Source organism: Caretta caretta, chromosome 17 (genome assembly GCF_965140235.1).
Source record: "Caretta caretta isolate rCarCar2 chromosome 17, rCarCar1.hap1, whole genome shotgun sequence".
Taxonomy (NCBI): domain Eukaryota; kingdom Metazoa; phylum Chordata; order Testudines; family Cheloniidae; genus Caretta; species Caretta caretta.
In genome coordinates this window covers 13,026,839-13,047,522 of record NC_134222.1, presented here as the reverse complement: position 1 = coordinate 13,047,522, position 20,684 = coordinate 13,026,839, and the positions used below count along the sequence as shown (strand labels likewise).

The following is a 20,684-nucleotide window of genomic DNA, read 5'->3' as shown; positions in this document are numbered from 1 at the left end:
ACTCCTTTGGTAGAGTCTTTATAGTCTTTGTGTGTGTGTGTGTGTTAATTTTCTTTGAGCTTTTTAGATATAGGATACTCCACTGCCTCCATGCTCTCATTTCTCTACAGAAATGTCTGTATGGTTTGAAAAAAATTAACACTGATTAATAATAGGAATATTGAGCTATTCACCACTGGAGTATAAGTTTGTTAATTACTATAAGTTGCCATCTGGTGACTGTTTAGTGACCTATATTAAATGAGTTTGCTCTCTAGTTCCTACTTGGAGTCAGCAGTGTGATTTTTTGCTTTTCTAAAATAGTTTCTTTAAATGTTTGTAAACACCTGATTTTTAAAAAGGTGAAAAGGCTTTGTTATAGGTATGCTTTACAAGACAAATTCTACAATGGAATTTGCAGAAGTTTATAAAATAAAATTAAACAATCAATTTTCTTTTACATGTAAATTGCTGCCCTGCTGTTTTGTATTGGAACAGTTGTTTTCTGAAATTGCTGCAGGTACAGCCCCAGTTTGTGGATTTTATTATGGAGATGTTTATCCAGAAAACAATCCATCTCAAAGTGGAAGACTCAGTATATTTCTGAAAGTTTCAGAAATATCAGGTGCCAATTCTCTTCTTAACTTCTTTAATATTCTGCTGAATATTAGTTGCTTGGAAATCTTAACAGTGACAGTGATCACACAGTTAAAATATTGCATAGTAACAGATTTAATTTAAGAAAATGAAATGATTCCATTTAAAGTAAAACATGACACCCTTCTCTAATGACCCACATGACTGAAGAAGTGGTTTTGACTGGCATTTGAAGGAGATTCCCAAATCTCCTTGCTTAGTAGATTGCCATTATACAGGGTCTTGATCAAGACACACAGGTGAATGAACCACAGACACACAGGATGGATTTAGGAGGCAGGCTACAACTTTATTACTAGTGGGGAATGTCACTATGTGCCCATATCCCGCTCTCACACACCAGGCATTTAACTGGTTCCATTGTGGAATTACACGGCTCCCACCATATTATCAATAGCTGGGGGTAGACCTGCCTAGACCAGTCTCTAGAACTTAGTTTGTTTCTGAACCCTGTCTGCCTCCCCTTGTGTAAAGGGAGGTGCGTGGGCAGAGGTTACCAAGGGGTGAGGGCAGCTCAATCCACAAAGACTTCAGGTTTCCCCTTCTTCTAAGTCTCATCAGCTAAATCCCAGGTCTCATTTACCTTGGGAGCTGACCCTTCTAGCTTATCTGCACTGGACACTACCACAAATTGCGACAAACTAAGCAGTCTTACCTTTCCTAATATTAAAATTTAAAGTCTTAATGCCTACAACCCAGCTGTGCCTCCATGAAGCTGAAGGGAAGGTGAAAAAACCCACCAGAACTGTCAAATTTGTCCAACAGGAAAAATTCCTTCCTGATCCCAAAAGAGCTGATAAATCACATCTGCAGTGTCCTAAACACAGCTCCAATAGTACAACTAAGATGAGAGCGGGCCGAGCAGCTACCAGAAGGAAGAGGCTTTTGAAAAGTCTAAGAGAGTTTGGCTCCCTCCTTGTTCCCTACATATTTAATTCGCTGTCCCAATCACCCACCCCAGCCAATAGAAAGGTGGCTGAGCGGGGGAGGGAGGTTATATGAGGCGAATTGAGTTATGATGGCGTCACAATTCTATTGTACACAACATTGCGTTTAAGTACATCATTTTGGTCGTCTCCTGAAAATTCATAAACTGCAGAAGAGGACTGAAATCTAACGTGATTTAGACTCGGCTGACAGCATAAAGTAAACAATCTTTTTCTCATCACAACTGTAGAACATAATTTCCACAGTTTTACATTGACAAAGTAAGTGGTGTGTTTTACTTCAGAACATACTTCCTTCCCATACTAAGCAGAGTAGTGGATCCTATGATGAGAACAGGTGAAATTAGTTCCTTGCCTATCATTTTAACTTTTTGAAAGCGGGATCCACTACTCGGGACAGAGTTGCACTTTTCAGGTTTTGTATTTATAGCTGTCTCAAATTAAATGGCAAGGAGAGATGTTTTTTCTAGCACTCTTTTCTATGTCTAATTTAGCTGATGGATAAAAATAAGACCATGTTACTCTCTAGTCTTGTTTATTTTCTATCGCTCTCAGATTGTCTGCTGCAAACCTGTTGGTAGAGCTGTTGACTTGCCAGCAGGGGAAGTTGACAGTGTCTGGAGAGTTGGTGAAAGGAGGTCTTAGGACCTGTCCCTAAGATAATGGAAAGGGCAAATACCCAAAAGTAATAGCTAGAGCACTAGTGTTAGGTTATAAATAGGTAAGAGAACTAAGTTTGAATGCCTTCATTTATTGCTACTTGCCCTAATACCTACTGCAACATACAGACATTTGGCCACATCTTTGTTTTAAATCCCTGTTAGTGGTATAATATTTATTAAATCTGCCACGGGTTCTCTCACATTCTGTGCTTTCTTGTATCGTGTGCGTTTGTGTGCACACATTCATCCACCCAGCCAACCCCATAAGCTGAATGACTTATTTCCATATAGCATCACAATAGGGTCAGAGTGAAACTTATGAAGAGTGGGCACTTTTATTTCACATTTTTGCTAATGAACCTTGGAAAGTATTACTGTGGACCACATACCTGCTTGTGCTGGGTGCTTCTCTGTGGTTGCAGAGGAAAAGAAAAGAGGGATACTGAAAAGAAAAAGAGATTCAAACACAGTGACAATCTTAGTTATCAAACCTATGCTCCCATGGCAGGTGCAAGATAGCCTTACTCTTCATACAAGTTCTTACCACTATTTCAAGTCTTCATGCTTACAACCCAACTGTGTCTCCATGAAGCTGAAAGAAAGACACACACCCCCTTCCCTCCAGCATCTGGCAAGTTGGTCCATCAAGAAAAATTCCTTTCTATCCCCAGACAGGTGATAGATGGCTCATTATTCATTGCTCATTAATCAATGAGAACTTCTGCTTTCTCTAAGTCTAAGAGAAAGGGTAGCTACCAAACATTGGTTTCTGATCTGCTTGTGAAAAGGGTTTCTAGTGAATTGTTGCTCAATGTGGCATGTGTACAACTCAGAGTAAATGCACTCACCTAAAAAACGGTCCCTACGCTGCTGTCTCTTGTTCTACTTAAGAATAGTGAGCTCTGATTTCCGTGCATAATAAGTAAGGCTACGATTTAGTCATGGGTATTTTTAGTAAAAGTCATGGACAGGTCACGGGCAATAAAAATTCACTTATACTATAAATACCTCTGACTAAACCTTGGGCAAGGGTGGGGGGTGGGGGTCACTGATGGGGAGGCGCCCCAGGAGGGTCGCTGCTGGGAGGGGTACTCAGGCGGAAGGCCCCGTAGCATAAAGTGCTGGGGGCTGCTGACAACAGCTGCTTTGGCCACCCCAGGGGCTGCCGACAGTGGCCGCCCCTGGGACCATTGCTCAGGCAGTCCCCAGGGCCAGCCGCACTGGTGCAGTTGGCCCTGGAGCTGCTCCAGCAGCAGCTAGTGTGGCTGGCTGTGGGGCCGCCCGAGCAGTTGGCTGCAGAGCTGCTCCAGCTTGGGCAGCCTGGGGTCAGCCACACTGGCCTCTGCAGAAGTCTCAGAGGTCATGGAAAGTCATGGAATCCATGACTTCTGCGACCTCTGTAACAAACACGGAGCCCTAATAATAAGTATTATAAATCAAACTACTGATCGTTGAAGCAGGTGGTCTTCTCAACAGTAATTCATGTCTATGCAGCAGTAGCTGTTCCTAATTTTCTTTTACCTTGTGCCAGAATAACTTTTGCTTTGGTGTGCTGTTGATAGAATATATACAGCTGTTTATAGTATGGGTTAGATTTGTCTTTTTCACTGCCAAAGACGTGCACACCCAAAAGTGTGGATTTTTTTTTGACTTGACATAATTCATGGTATAAAAGGTTTTTCATCCCCACTCCATTTCAAAAAACCAAGATGTCAATCTTTCCTTGATTCATGTGTTTCAGTCAAAGCTTTAGCCCTTTGTTTGCTTTACGTATGCTTAACCTGCTTTTTCCCATCTGCCTAACTTATGAATAGGTATGGATGAAGAATAAGGGAAATAATATTTTTATAAAAATTATGCAGATTATTAAATAAATTATTTCGCTACAACTACAGCTCACTCCCGCTTTCTTAAAAACTACTGATGGTGCAGTATGCTGACATATAAGAAGCAGAGAAATTATAAAGAAGAAAGGTGGGCCAAACCCAGATGCTATATGTTGCACATTCTGGCCAAGACTCTTGTAGAACCGTCTGGAGGTGCAGTACCAAAGGTGCAGCTGAGAGTGACAGGCAAAGATTGTTTAAAGCCCTCTGAATTTTCTGGGCTTCTCTGGAGCCAAAATGGCACCGGATGTAACTTAGCATCTTGGCAGCCATTCTAAGTTATGGCATCTTCCTCAGGTCTGCATCTGGTTTGCTGCACAAGCCAGAATGGCCCTATATTGGGGCTTGCAGGGGCCAGAGCAGGGCTAACTTTGGCTGCACAATCCTATACCTGTGTTGGGTGAATGTCATCTGGCCCTGTTAGCGTCTGCTAGGATGGAATGGAGAATCTCAACCATTTTTATATCTAAGAAAAATTGGTGCATAAATTCGATGCTTCTAGAAAAGCTTAGCCCCTACTTCTCCTTACCATGATAAGTAGTTAACTGACTGCTCAGCTACCTCAGAAAGGAATATCTCATTTTTTCCTTTCAAGTTTTTTTCAATAAATCTTTTAAAGAACTTTACAAGGAAACTGTTAATGTTAGAGCTCCATCCTGTTTCCAAATATGAGCTTACATCTGGCTATTTTAAAAAAATTGCCAAGTTGTATGTGAAATTCAAATATACTGTTGTAAAACCCACCCAGTAGCCAGTGTGTACTTTTATATTTTGCACACTGTTTAAGTAGAATACTGTTCATGCAATTCTCCTGTTCTGTGAGGATTGAATGTTTTCTGCCATCTCCGTGGGAGAGGTTAGAGGAGGTGAGGGGCCATTTGGATGAGAAAATTGAACAAGTTTATAATAGATGTCCATAGTTTTAAGGTCTTTAACCAAACCTCTAGGGGGAGAGAAAATGATATCTAGATAAGCTTCCTGACTTAAGAAGGTAACTTTGTTCAGGGCAACAGGTTCTGCATAAACTAACTTTTTAAAAATTAATACTTACAAGTGTTGTTTAAATCTTGCAGCTCTAGTTCCTTTTCAGCACTACCGCTTCAAGTGTTGAAATACAGGATTCATCCTGTTTTATTGGCTGTCTGGCTTGTAGAGTGTATGTATTAATATGAAAGAGCTTAATATACAAAAACCCTCCCAAATTCCTAATCTTTAAAAACTCCTAATCAAATCTCCTCTTGCATCATATTTTGGACTATGTTGCAATATTGGTGCTTTTTGTGTAACATCACATGGGCATTTTGGTTTAGATTATCTGTTTTGTGGATAAGAATTCACATGATCGGAAACTGTTCATGACAGATGGGAGCAAAGAATCCCCTAGGTTATGAATCTTTAAAATGTCTGTCTGAACCAAAAGTAGTTTTTCTTCAGTATCTACATAACAAAAATGAAGTATGTAGCAAATTACAATATCACTCTTATCTGCAGTAATCTGATCTGCTATACCCAATTATGCTTATGGAAAATTGATAATGCTGTGTGACTAGAGGCTTTGTTGCACCTTTGATTCTGCCATAATATTAAAATACTATCTGAGATGGTTATCTTTGGTAGTATGTGAATAACTGCACAGCTGTCTTCCAGGAACCTGCTGCTGTATCTCTGTGCATGAGAATTTTATTTTGTCAAGTTTTTAACATTGTACACTGAACTGACCAAATAAAACATTGCAAACTATAACAGGGAGAGAATTATATCTGCATTAAAATCCTGACCCAACACTATTATTAATCCTGTTTCGATGGGCTCCTTTTCATTAAACAAATATTGAGTAACATAGTGGTGCTTGGACTATGTCGACTTTTTAACTTGCAGGTTGGAATATTTAGTACCTCACACGAACTCAGTACACTGAGTTAATTAGTATTTGGGCATTTTAGAAATAACTGAGCTGATCATTTTGGCTATTAGTCTTTTCCTCTTTGTTGCTAATTTTGATTGATGTAACAAATCTCTGTATTGTTTTCATGAGCTATGCTTTCTTCTACTAAAAATTCACGTTAATATGGGACTTCATAGCCTAATGCTTCTGGGGGAGTTCAGTTTCTTTCATGGATATGAAATTAGCCAAAATGATTTCATGTTGTGGATAGGTGAATAAATTGTTCGTAGTATTAATGTGTCAACATTGTTGATGCATCACCTTCTTAGCTGCTGTCTGGAGAGATGAGCTTCATTTTAACAGCTTAACTAAAAGATAAAAATCTGAAGTAGTCTGCTGAACTTTACAATACATTTGGGATCTCATTGACCACACACTGAATTTTTGATCAGTGAAGCTTTCATTAACGTTATTGTGGGAAGCTATGGTTATTGTGGGAATGGCTTCAAGAATGTGAATGAGAGCTGTGTCTATCGTGGATCACCATTGTTCTTCTATCTTTCTCCACTTCTTTTGAGATAACAACTTTTAAGGTTTTGCAACATATATAGATGATTCCTTGCTCCCTGATTATATTTTTAATAAAGTCTGGGTCCTTGCATGTGTTTAACCAGTCTAGTTATAGAAATAGAGTAGTGAAAGCTTCCAGCGTGCTTAGGCCATTCAAAATGAATCATATTGTTTAATGTTGCAGTCATATTTGGGGTGAATTATTTTGTAGACAGGAAACTCTGAGCTGACTCAGCTTCAGAGACCAGGCCACTGCAGTGTACTGACGTAGTAATTATTTAAGACCATTTTGCTCCTAATCTGAGCTCATGATCAGCGTAAGATACTGCAGACTTTATCTAGTTTAGACTCCCATTCAGAAAAGACAGAGAAACTGTCAATTCTGTAGAGACAAGATCCGTCTATTCAATATTAGCCATGTCAGGATAACCTGCTGCAAATTGTACTAAATTCCTCTTATTTTTTAAGTCAGTAATTAGTCATTGGTTTTAATTTTGGAGAGATTTTTGCATGACACCACATAGTAAGGAAAGACGGACTTAAAAAAGACAGTATTTGTTTGTGTAAGTGGTACTTTTTTGTGTGATGATATCTGATGTAATTATCATACAAATTATGTATCTTCATACTAAATATTCTTGTCTGCTCCTGACATTTCTGGATACACACACACACACACCCTTCACAAACATTACAGGAACTAAACATCTGCATTTGAGAATTGCAGGAATTGATGCTTTTGAAAAGCATTGTTGATCATGGAAAGCATTAGTTCCTATGTAAGCTGTTGTGAAGGTGCACCAAATGCAGTAAAAGCCATCCTTAATTCTAAACTGTAATTAAGCCCCAAAGAGTTGGAACTATTCCTTACAAATTCTATTCATACACTGATGTTTTAGTAAACTTTGGAGAAAAGATTGTTTTGTGGTGAGTTTATAAATATTTAACTTCAGAAGACCAAATGAGGGCGTTTGTTACACTGAACTATTCCATTAACAGTGCTAATGGTCATGATGCTTAATCATAGTGTAGAGGTTTAAATTCCAAAAGTCTGTTTCTCTATGAAAACAGAAAAGTCTTATATTAGTATATACTTAATATATAGTGAATACGGTATATTGGACTTGCATCAAACATAATTTGTACCCTGAGAAAACTTCAAATGTAATGTAAGTTATAAGATTTTGCCATGTATTAACCTAGTGCATGTTTCTTAAATAAAAATTGCATTAAATGCCATTTACTTCTCACTCTAACAGGTCAGTCAGTCAATATGTGACATTATTGTTTGTATTACCATAGTGCCTCTGGGCTCTAGTCATGGACTAGGCTGCCATTGTGCTAGGCACTGTACAAACATGTAACATAAAGATGACCCATGCCCCCGAGAGCTTCCAGGCTAAGTGTAAAACACGAAATAACAGATGGGTAGAGACAGATTGGGGAGCACAAGAAAATGCTACGATATTGGTCAGCATGATAGGCTGTGGTCTCAGTGCATCAGCAGCTTAACTGTTCTCAGGCTTTTTGTAGGCATCATGGAGTTATAAGCTGGAGAATGTATGTAAAGGTGTAGAACTGGATCAGACTAACACAAATTCTCATTAATGAATTAAAATTAGAATTTTAAAATAAGAAGTGCCACAACCTGATGCATAAAAATCAATGATTTAAAAGATAAAATACAATCAGTTTTTTATAGTTTTATTTTTTTAAATAAACAATTTAAAATTACATTTGAACTTAACAATCCATGTTAAGGCTTAAATTTAGTATAATCATTAAAATTATTTAAATATAAAATATTAACAAGTACATGTTTGAACTTCATGACGAAACATCTAGAATCAGAGTTTACTGAAGTACTAAGCCAGTTACTCAGGAGTGTCCTCTTCTGGAGGTTCAGAGAGAATATTTTCTTCACTTCAGTTTATTCATATTCAGTTTCAGGTTCAATGACTACTACATTTAAAAATAACAAACCAATTGGGAGCTGAAAAAGCAGGAAAGCTTGTTTTCCTTTTCCAATCTATGAATAAAAACTAGTTGTGAGAATGAAATCTACTAGTTCTTAAAAGAAGCCTAAATTTAGTGTAAGGGCTATATTTAGTTGCAAATCAATGTTTTAGTGGTTACCAACCCATGGGACTCAACTTTTTTTTTTTTTTTTTTTTAGGAAAATAGCTAAAGTACAAATGCAAAACTTGATTACAGTAAATTATTTAAATCACGGTTTCCTGTTTGCTGATTTAAATCTTGATTAAAATAGTTGATTTAAATCAATGCTCCGTGCTCCAGGCATGTCTGATTAGCATGACTAGTTCCAGATGACCCAGATTAACCTATCTTTTATTGAACAGAATTTCTGTTAGCAGTTTGAACATAACATAATGAAAGCATCTGTTTAAAGTTTTACTATGCTTTTTTTCCCCCCAGGTCTATAAAGGTGAATTTCAGCTTCCTGATTTTCTTAAAGAAATGCCACAGGTACAGTATTGGATTGTATTCCTTCTCTCTGGTGAAGTGATACGGCGAAAGTGTGCGAGTGCGAGAGAGAGAGAGAGAGATGTGACAGACAACTTTATTAACAATCACTTTATAGAGAACTGATTTTTGCATTTAAGTGCGATTATATATGGTTGAGTCATAGGTAATATGTCCTCCTATGAATAGGTGGGCCTTACATGACAGAAGTTGATTCTAATAATGGTCAGATTAGTGAAGCCACATAGTGCTTTGTTTCCCTCTGAAGGAATGCTTGAATGATCTGCGTTTACAGGGCATTACATTTTGCTTCTCTTTAGAGAACTTCCTAATCTGAATTAATGAAGTATGTGCCATAAACTGGGCATTGTATATAGTTTGTCCCACTATCTAGAGTAATTTGATTTCTTTCCCCTTTCCATGCTGGGGCCTTCTTGTATCCTACTTCTAATATTTAGTTCCAGGCCTACTTTTTCTACTTGATGTCTTGTTTGCTAGTGGGTGATAGGAAAACTGTGTGCCTAGCAGCTTTCCCACGGAGCTTGAGACCTTCATTGCTCTCCTCCTTCACAGTTCTAGAGCACGTCTTGACTAGCAATGTTAAAGCGCTGGTGCGGCAGCGCTTCAACTTGGCTAAGTAGTCATGGCACCAGTGCTGGGAGAGAGCTCTCCCAGCGCTGTAAAAAAACCAACTCCAAGAGGGCAGTAGCTACACTGCCACTTTACAGCGCTCAGGAGTGTGTTTTTTCACACCCCTGAGCGAGAAAATTGCAGCGCTGTAAAGTGGCAGTGTAGACAAGGCCCTAGAGAGTCCTAGCATCCCCACACTATTCCTGAGCCTGTTTGCATCTCTGATATGGAATGTAGCATGCTAGATCCAAACTAGACAGGAGTCCAAGACACAGTGCTAGATCCAAACATTCCTGGAACCTTGGGAAACTTCAGATCTGAACTTTGTTTCATTCTAAATACCTCTAAATGGAATGTTGTGTATTACTGTTGGTAGTAAAGAAACTTAATCTGCTATCTGTTGCCTTGTTCTGAAACGTTCTACATCAAGTACAGAGCAGATAGCATGGCTATCTCCATAGTGTTCTGGCACACTTCAGGAAAGCAGTTCAGTCCTGGGCAGTAAAGATAGATTATCTCATCAATTACTAAGAACATTGAACTAGTTAATCTACTTCACAACTTTAATTATAATTCAATATTGGGTACATTAAGATACATTATTCTCATTGGCTAACTAGTTCAAGGAGTTTTGCTGACCTTGTAATGCAATTAAATGTATTTATTTGGGGGGGGGGAGGGATTATCCCCTCAAAGTAGTCAGGTGTATTCTATTCTATAGTAATATAATTATTTGTTAAGCACTACTAATAATGTGATGCTTATTCGTGGCACAGTCCTGTCCCAAAGGGTATTGAAGAAGTTAGAATAGGGGCTATATGAGCAATAATAACTAGAGAAAGTATTTCCTTGTTGTTTCAATAACAGACTTGAGGTCCTTCAAAAATTATTGCCAAGAGAGCACCTGATCTAGGATTGGTATCAATATAAACCCAACAAAGGTTTTTTTCGATCTCTATGTGTGGCATCTCAAACTCTGGGTTCTGTTGCTGGTATCATTACTGGTCTTCTGATAACAATTTAATGACCTTTACTTTTAATCAAACAGAAAGTAGGACTTAATTCTCAGAATTCCATTAGATTAATATGTAGATGTCTTGTGACTACAAACAAGTTTTAAAGAACTAAGCAATATAAATCTGTCAAACAGATATATTTTTTCAGCTGATGAATCTACACTGAGGAATTATTTACAATAAATGTACATGTTATAAAATTATCAACCACATTTTTTCATTGCTTTTAATATGGGACTCTAATGACAAAAAAGAGAAGAAGACTGCATCTAAATGTGCCGTGTTCTATTCTGTTAATCTGGCCTTGAAAAAGCATCATGCAGATTCTCTCACCCGGAGCAAAACATGCTCACTCACCTTTACCATGAAGATAGTAAACATATTAATGATATTTTACTTGCCTGTTTTACAAAACCAGAACAAACCCAAAAGAAAACAAAACACTGTCCCTGATGATTGAGAATTTTACAAGGTTGGATTGAAAACAAAAATTGATCATGTTGTTGTTTGTAGGAATGCATACAAATTATGAGCTCAGTCCTGACCTACGTAAAATTCCTAATGACAGTTACATGAGGGAAGATTATAGGGTAGGACCCCTGTAGGCAGCACTTCTGGTGATGTATCTATATACAAAGTGCTTGAGATACCAAAGGCTGGAAGTGCTTGTTGTTGTTGTTGTTTTAGGGCTTGTTCATGAAAAATTAATTAGAATAATACAAAAGTTAAATTGAAAAAGATCTAATGTTAATATGATTCTGCCCTATAAAAATGGGAGAGGAATAGTCCTGGAGGGGTGGGAGATGAATTGATGGGGCCTTTGGGGCTGAACTGAGCGGGATGGAGGCTGATGGGATGGGCGTCTGAACTGAATGAAGGGGGCTGGACTGATAGGGTGGGTGCTGGGGGTGGGGGGGAGCAACTTGTAGTGGGGTTGGGGGACAAGATTAATTGCTGGGGTTGGGGCAGGCATGTTTGAGGCCGAGAGCTCCTGCAGCAGGGGCCAATACATTTGGCAGAATGGCCAACATTAATTGTCATGCCCCCACGCATTGGGGATGGGTAAGTGGAGTTCAAAAATCAAGACAGCCTGGAAAAACACACTATAATCTTTTCTGTAAAAATCTCTCATTTTGGGGGGTGCAAGTCATGATTTTTGATTTCTTGAGGTTAGCATTACTACAAAAATGGTGGTTCTAAGAACCTGGGAGCCATGCAGAATTGCATATTTGGGGAGGACCAGGTAATTAGGTAACTCACTAAACACTTCATCTTTTCCCCCTTCCTCACACTGATGCCATAAGATAATATGTACTAATGTCAGTCAGATAAGTGGCAATTTTAAAAAGTTTGAGTGCACACAGGACATTGGTTCAGCCCAATGTGCTTATGAAATTTCATTTCACTCCAACAGTATTTCTCAAGTGGTGAGTTGTGACCCAACAGTGGGCCATGGGCAGGTTCTAGATGGGTCTCAGGTCCAGTGCTAGGAGGAGGGGGTTGGAGAGTGAGCTTGCCATGCACTCGCCCTGTAGCTGTGGCTCCTATCCCACGTGGTTGGGCCTTGCTCTGGGCGTTGCAATCTGGCGCACGGGGTCACTGCGCCACACAGGGTTGGCCCAGCCATAACTGAAGGGCTCATGTGATTGTAGCCCCATGTCTATTTGGCCCAGTCATGGTGGAGGGGTGGCTGAGTCAAACCTGAGTAGTGCTGTGACCCTGCATGCCTGGTCACAATGCCCAGAATGGGGAGCTGGGCCCAGCTTCGTATGAACGAAGCTGCCACTGTAGGGTGAGTGGAGCAGACTTGCTCTCCATCCCCCTCCACCTGGGCCAGGATTAAGGTTGTGGTGCCAGGTTGTAGGGAGCTGCTGCAGGCTCTGTGTCCCCTTTGCAGGGCGAGGAGGAGGACGGTGGTCTGTGATTTTGGAGATCCCCCATTAATTTGTACCCTGGGAGGGTCACAAAAATAGTCAAATTGCAGTTGGTGGGTGTCCTTAGTAAAAAGCTTGGGAGCCAGCGCTCTAGAGGGGGTATTGTGACCCCGTGGAATAGTGGGGCACTGGTAGTTAGGACATAGTCACTTTGCTCTCTTACTGAGTTTTCCTGTTTTTAATAATATACAGGAAAAGCTGAGCTATCCGGCACTCTATCAACCGAAAAGCTCTATAAACCGGCATTTCTGATCTTCATTGTAAGTCCGGTTTATAGTTCAGTTGGTGCGGGGCCAGCAGCGTGGGTGGCAGGTATCATACTTGGGGGAGGCTGTGCCTTCCCAAACAGCCAGGTGTGGCCCCACCCACATCCCACCCCCAGTGCGCCACTCTGCAGCTCTGGTGCTCCTGTGCGGTGGCCCCGGCCCTCCTGGGCCTGGGGGGGGCTGGGGCCATGACACCCATCCTCCCAGCACTCCAGGGCTGCGGCTGCAGTGCTGGTGCTCCGGGGGTGGGGCGCTAGCCTGGGGTGGGGGCTGGCAGCTGCAGTGCGGTGGTGGGGGGCCCTAGGCTCTGGCAGGAGGGGGCATAGAAGGGGCAGGGCCTCAGGTCGAAGGGGCAGGCTAGGGGCTAGTCTCCCCCAGCTGGCGGTTCACGTGCTGTCCATGGCTGGCAGGCTCCCTGAAGCAATGACATGTCCTTGCTGCTCCTAGGCGGAGGTGTAGTTAGGCAGCTCTGTGTGCTGTCCCCGGCCCGCCCCAAGCGCTGGCTCTGCAGCTCCCATTGGCCGGGAACCATGGTTCTGCCTACCCGCACCTCTGCCTAGGAGCAGCAGGGATATGTCGCCGCTTCCAGGGAGCCGCCCAAGGTGAGTGCCGCCCGGATCCAGTGCTCCACACCCCCTCCTGCACCCAAACTCCCTCCCTCTTAGTTAACTGGAATTTTTCACTTACTGGCACCCTCCATTGCCCCAGCATGCCAGATAAAAAAAGCTTTTCCTTGCTTACCTCCTAAGGTCATTGGGAAGGTTAATGTGATGTTTGCAACCAGTTTTTCAGAAAATTTACTCATGTTTTCACTGTCATGGTCTCAGGATAAAAGAATAGGCACATTTTGTAATTCCATATCCAAAAATATAGGAACAAACTATTTTTCTTAAGGATAACTTTTAATTATTCTCGCTATGTTAAAACTAGACATTCAGGAAAATACACAGAAGAATTTCACATGTGAAAATCAAACCTTTCGACTTGCCCCATCAGTTCAAATTAAAAATATTTTTTTATTTAAAAACCAAAATTGGTTTCTTTTGTTCCAGCCAAAGAAGACAGTAGAAAGGAAGTCCCGTGGCAAGATAAAATGAACGTGGACCAGTAAAGTAGAGTAGCTGTGGTGTCTGTTTCATGTTTTCAGAGCATAAAACTCTTAGCTGTGGGCACCTTGAATCTTTCTGATAAACTTTCTTTGTGTGCCATCTCTAACCTGGGCTTTGCTCTCTTACTGGATTTTTGCCTGTTCTGACATTTTGAACAGTTAGTGTTCATGCTTTGCAAGCTGTGCTTAGCTAATATAAAGCCATTAAGAACCTGACACCACTAAGCTAAATGTGCTGTTGCTCACAGTATTCACGGTATTGCTCAGTTCTCAACTGCTGGCCAAAGTGTCTATGCAGCTTAAAGGTGAAAAATTATTTAAATGTCTGATTTTTAGCAGTAGTACTTTGGCAAACTGATTTGAAGAAGTTTGCAGTGGTTATTTCATAGAACTAAATGATGACAAAGGCTTGTTAAGCTACAATGTTACATGTGTAGTTTTAGTATATGTAGTACATGTTGTGTCTAAAGAAAGTAAAAGTTAGTAGTACCTACCTGTTTGTTCTTGAATTTCTGAATAGCAGAAGTTAAGCTATTTAAAAAATACTTCATAGAGCACAGTAAATAGACATGGTGCTTCATAAACTCTAAATTTTCATGTTTTCTGAAGCCTACAATATCAGTTATTTAAAGTATAAATAATTCCTATTTTAAAAAAATTGACCTGGTGTTAAGTCAGCAGAATTTGGTCCTTAACTTGCAGCAAAAGTCTGTTGTGTTCCAAGTGAGATGGTTAAACAGTATTCAAAATGGAACTCTTCTAATTCTTAGTAGTAGAACTGATACAGTTACATTTAAATCTGCTTAATTTAAAAAGAAGTAATAGTTTTGGGTTTCTCCAAAAAGAGAAAAACATGTAAACTGAAGTCATAAAAAAATCTTGAGAGACAAGGTGGATGAGGTAATATCTTAGATTCACAGACTTTAAGGCCAGAAGGGACCATCATGATCATCTAATCTGACCTCCTGCACATTGCAGGCCCCAGAACCTGATTTATCTGGCCCATAACTTCTGGCTGAGTTACTTTAGTCCTCAAATCTTGACTTAAAGATTTCAATTTCAGAGAATCCACCATTTACTCTGGTTCAAACCAGTGACCCATTCCCCTTCTGCAGAAGAAAGCAAAAAAAAAAAAAAAAAAAATCCAGGGTCTCTACCACATACTTGACCATTACATTGATTACTTCAGAAAAAAAATCAACTCTGACATTCTTAACAAACAACCCATCCACCACAATCTCTCCACTGTGGAGAGGACAGCTGTGCAGTCCCTAAAAGCCAACCACTAAATAGTGATCAAACCAGCAGACAAAATGGATGTCACTGTAGTTCTCAATTGTGATGACTTACATCAATTAGGCCAACTGGCAACTCTCCGACACCACCTACCATAAAGAATTCAGAGAAGACCCCACATCAGAATTCACACAGGAATTTAAGGATATCATCAAATCCTTCCCCGGACAACTCCAAGACAAACTCTACCACCTCATCTCCCACAAACCCACACCAGGAAATCCTACATGCTTCGCAAGATACACAAACAAGGGAACCCAGTCACACCCATCATATCTGGCCATGGCACTCTTACTGAAGGAATATCAGGACTCATATAAACTATCCTCAAACCACTCTTTACTCAAAGGACTGACTTCTTCCAGAAGCTCCACACCATCAACAACCTCCCCCAGAACACCATACCTGCCGCTATGAATGTCGCCTCCCTGTACACCAATATCCCTCACCATGGCTGCTTCAAATATCTGTAAGACAATGGACAACATTAAGATATCTACTTTAAACACATTGCTAAACTCATCCTTTTCTTCTTCACCCTTAACAACTTTACATTCAACAACAAACTCTCTGTCCAAACCATGGGAACAGCCATGGTTACTAGGATGGTGTCCCAATATGCCAACCTCTTCCTGGGCCAACTCAAGAATTTATAGAAAAATGCAACATGAAACAAATGATCTATCTGAGATAAATCAATGACATTTTCATCCTCAGGACAGACAACCTAAACATCCTCATAGATTTCTACCACAATTTCCACCGCTACCACACAACCATCAGACTCTCTTTAGAACACTCCCACAGCAGCACAATCCTACACACCACAATCTACTTCAGCAGTGTAACTCTACAGATAACTATATACAAGAAACCCATGGATCACCACACTAACCTCCACAGATCAAGCAACCACCCCAAACACAGCAAAAAATCTATCATCTATTGCCAGGTACTCAAATACCCCGGAACATGCTCCAAGGAGAAAGTCCTGGATACACAATTTAACACACTTTAAAACTGTCTTCACCAAACAAGGCCACTCCACTAGAGAAGTAGATTGCATCTTGGAACAGGCCACCTTAATTCCCCAAGAAAACCTGCTTCAATACAGGGGGGAAAAATGACTCAACACCCCAAGTTGTCACTCATCACCCCAAACTGGAATGCATATGGAGTTAGCAGCTAAGAATTAAAACCCATACTTGATGGGGACCACATCCTGAAAGAAATCTCTCCTGAACCCCCTCTTTTGGCCTTCAAACAACCCCCCAACTTCACTAAGCTCCTCGTCTGAAGCAATCTCGCCACAGACCAAAACACGCCAACTCATAGTGGCACCAGATGGTGCCATAACAATTGCAAAACCTAAAGCCATATCTCTACTGCTGCAATGATCAATACAGCCCCTCAATATACCTTTCAAAATCCATGGGTCATACACATGTCTATCGCAACATGTGTTGTACCTCATCCAGTGCGTCAAATGGCTCAGCTACTGTGCAGGTAAAATGAGATGCTCACTACACACCGAATAAACTCAGGGTATTTTTGTCTTTTATCGTTTTTTCTATCATCTGTAGGTTAACACTTTTCACAAAATGATCACTTCAAATCTGATTTCTCATTCCTCATCCTTAAAGGAAACCCGCATAATACCTTCAAAAGACAGGCCTGGGAGTTTAAATTCATAACTCAGCTAGACACCAAAAATCATGGTCTCAATAGAGACACTGGTTATATGTCTCATTACAACAGTCTGCAGCCCAGTAACTCTTCTTTGCCCTATGACTGCAGAGGTGTTAATTGCCACTTCAGTTTGAATAGTTTTTTGCAATGTGTTATCTCCTTATGTTTAACAATCTGTTCCACCTTTTGTTTAGCTGTAACACTCTGAGTACCTTTCCCAGATCTGAAAAAGAGCTCTGTGCAGCTCAAAAGCTTGTCTCTTTCACCAACAAAGATTGGTCCAATAAAAGATATTACCTCACCCACCTTGTCTCTCTCATATCTGGGGACCAACACAACTACAACAACATTGAGCATAAAGACAGGTTTCAGAGGAACAGCCGTGTTAGTCTGTATTCGCAAAAAGAAAAGGAGTACTTGTGGCACCTTAGAGACTAACCAATTTATTTGAGCATGAGCTTTCGTGAGCTACAGCTCACTTCAGCTGTAGCTCACAAAAGCTCATGCTCAAATAAATTGGTTAGTCTCTAAGGTGCCACAAGTACTCCTTTTCTTATTGAGCATAAAATAACCTTTGTGATATAGCAGTAGAGTTAGTATGTTTCATGGGCAGTATATGCTAAAAGAATTATAAAATATATATGATTGCTTCCCTTTTGGAAAATATGAAGCTGGAGTTGAAATTGCTTTTATTAAATTAGTCTTACTACTTAATATTTTGTTCTGTTGATTGAGTCTTGAGTATAATAAAAAGAACCAAACAACTAAATGGCACTATTAGTGATAGTTTTATTTTGTAACGGAAAATAACTAATTTTGTTTTCATGGGTGGTAGCAGTTTATATTAAGATATGTATATATTTTCTTTAACAGACAGAACCAGTGGAGTAGAATATCTGATGGACTTACCTTGCACATAAGGTAATAATATGGAGTACCACAAGGTTATTTATCTGCTCCAGTTATTTCAGTTAATCTGGTTAATTGTGATCTTTTTTAAAAATCTCAGATCATTAATGGAAGCTTCAGAATGGAAAATTGTATTCTGCATTAATATATTTGGGGCTTTGGGTGGGAAATAGATGAAGGTATTTAGTCCAGATTCAGAAGTAATATATATGAGTCAATTTGGTATAATTCAATATGGTGAAGAGTTGAAAAAGTGTAAGTTACATCATTTCAGGCTTGCTAGACAATCGTACATGATATCACCTCTGAATTTAAACCATTTTCTCTATTCTCGGATTTCTCTGCATTGTGTGTACAGCTGGAAGTACAAAGGAAGATATAAAATGAGCAAACTATTTGGCACTTTTTAGTAGATCTTCATATTTTTAATTTGTGTTAAAATTAATATACAGGTGACATTTGTACATCAAATTGAAAGGCATTTTTAACAAGACAAAGGTTTTTAGAATAAGCTTTTTATATTTTTAAAGACACTTCTTTAGCGAAAGAAGGGGATAAGACGTAATCAAAAATAAGCTAACCATATGTTTTTTGCCTATAGTGTCCCATACATCCTGAATCAGGAAAATTGCATTTCTTTGTCAGTGGACCAAACCAGGATATGGAATGCGTATTTTAGTGCACTTGTACTGGGACACTGGTGAATGGTGAAGGCATTACTGCTAATGCTATAATCAATAATGATTTTATTTTTAGGGCACTCCTGGCTTAAAATATTCTGGGTGCCCACCAAAATGCAACATCCTTCTTAAATTAAACCAAGGCAACATAGTGTTATAAATAACAAATAACATATGTACATAAAAGGATTAAGTTGCATTATAAAGAAATAAATTCTGTTTGGAAACATTCTTAATTTAGAAATCTATGTGGAAAGCATTCATTTAGTATTACATAAGATAAACATTTAAAACTTTTATGTCTCAGATAATTTTACTTTCATAAATAATTGGCATTGGAGTTTGATTTAGTGCTGTTTTTTACATTTCAAAGCAGCAAAATCTCCTTGAAAGCATCCTCAGAAGCAATTTCACTGTCAATTTGTGATGGAAGAGAAAGTTAATAATAAAAAAAGAATTTGCACCATGTAGCTAAAGGGTTTATTGAAACTATACAGAGATAAAGTTTTTCAGTGTCTTTGCCTTACAAATGACTTACTTCTGACAAGGTTTCATCGTTTAAAAATATCCATATGGGGTTGAAGGAAAGGTTTAAAAGTGGCTGTGCCTAGCTTGGATGGTAATTTTGGACCAGTTGAGATTGTTGCCATTCCATCTGTGAATTATTCTTTGTATTTGTGAAAATGTATGGGGCTGCAAAATGAATTTTAACAAAATGAGTGCACAAATTCTAACTTGTTTAATATTATTTTCTCTTTGACATGACATTATAAGGACTGTCTTACCGAGATCAGTGAGGTGTACCGCTCATGGCCTGCTTTTTACAGAATCTTCTCCCATTTGCCTTCAGACTGTTTTTTGTTTTGTTTGGGGCTTTTTTTGTTTTGTTTTGTTTTGTTTTATTGTTTTTGTTTGGTGGTTTGTTTTTGGTTTTTTGTGAACTTAAACCTGTAACAATAAAAGCACTTTTCTGATATGGTGAACACTTTCACTGATGATGATGTAGTACTGTGTTACATTTATACAACTGTTTCTACAGTTTGAAAATGAAATTAAAGCAAAATCTGGCCTATGTTGAAACTGCTATTCTGTCTATATCTCTGTTTAATTCCAGACCTTAATTTTAAAGGGTTGTAAAAATGGTTTGTGAAACATTTGGAATTTAAGTGTATGAAATGTTGTAAAAGTGGCCTGTGCTTGTCTTAATTTGTGGGTTTTTTTGGTAGAACAGTTGTGCCTGTTTCAATTTTATTGACGTGGGAATTGTTAAATATCTTTCTTTTAATTATTTAAAAAATCACTTCTGAGATGTTGATAAATTACATGTACATTTACAATGCAGTGATCTTTTGTATTTTATTTTTCAAAATAAATGCTTTAAATGTGATTTTTTTTGTTTTGAGTTATTAATGTAGCTTTTAACTTGAAGTTATCAGAAACAAGGTGTTACTGTACCATTCAGGTGAATAGCTGTAATAACGAAAGATACAATCTGAGGCCCTGAAACATCAGACATTTATGTATGTGCTTAGCTTTAATATGTGACCAGTAGGAGTACTCATGTTCTTAAAGATAAGCACATGGAGATTTGCTAGATTGGGGCCTAATATAATGGAATTTTGTTTCCACATATGTAAATTCCGTTTTTCTAAATTTCCAGTATGAGCTAGCTTGTTTGTTGATTTTAGCACAGGGATGCTAAGCTAATAAGACCTTAGTAGATACTTATTTAACCTACTTAATAAATTATTTTCTTTACAAAGATTCCTCTAATAAACAGTTTAATACCTGTCTTCTATAAAGCTATTATTCTCCACTCATAATAATTCAAGAACCCCTGAAATGTCATTTACACTTTTTTTCCCACTCAGAGGAAGTCATCTTGGTGGTTGTGTGACCGCTGAGTGGGAGGATCTTTGTACTACAGTTACAGCTGCTTATTAAAAATTATAAATGTCTCACCAGAATATTTAAAGGACTCTGTCAAGGCATTAGTCATCATTTTGAAAATATTTTTTCTTTTATTTAAAGTAACCCACTATTTCCTTGCTAGACAATGTTTTCCCTGCATTTCACATGCATTTGC

The 20,684-nt window shown here is 39.0% G+C and overlaps 1 protein-coding gene across 7 annotated transcripts in view; it reads left to right on the top strand.

Annotated features, from left to right (window-relative positions):
- The window catches only part of TPST1 (tyrosylprotein sulfotransferase 1), an 89,823-nt gene extending 69,838 nt beyond the window's left edge, over positions 1–19,985 (top strand). For 3 of the 7 annotated variants that reach the window (XR_012665314.1, XR_012665313.1, XR_007353165.2), the window contains 4 exons: positions 9,023–9,073; positions 13,969–14,028; positions 17,883–17,930; positions 19,373–19,985. Coding sequence is in view for 2 of the 7 variants with exons in the window: in XM_048824116.2 (XP_048680073.1) it covers positions 9,023–9,073; positions 17,883–17,900 (69 nt within the window). In the remaining 5 variants the exon portion in view is untranslated. Of the gene's footprint in view, positions 1–9,022; positions 9,074–13,968; positions 14,045–17,882; positions 17,931–19,372 lie in introns of those variants that run through there. The other 4 variants (XR_007353167.2, XR_007353166.2, XM_048824116.2 and 1 more) reach the window with 4 other exon arrangements.
- The last annotated feature ends 699 nt before the right edge of the window (positions 19,986–20,684 follow it).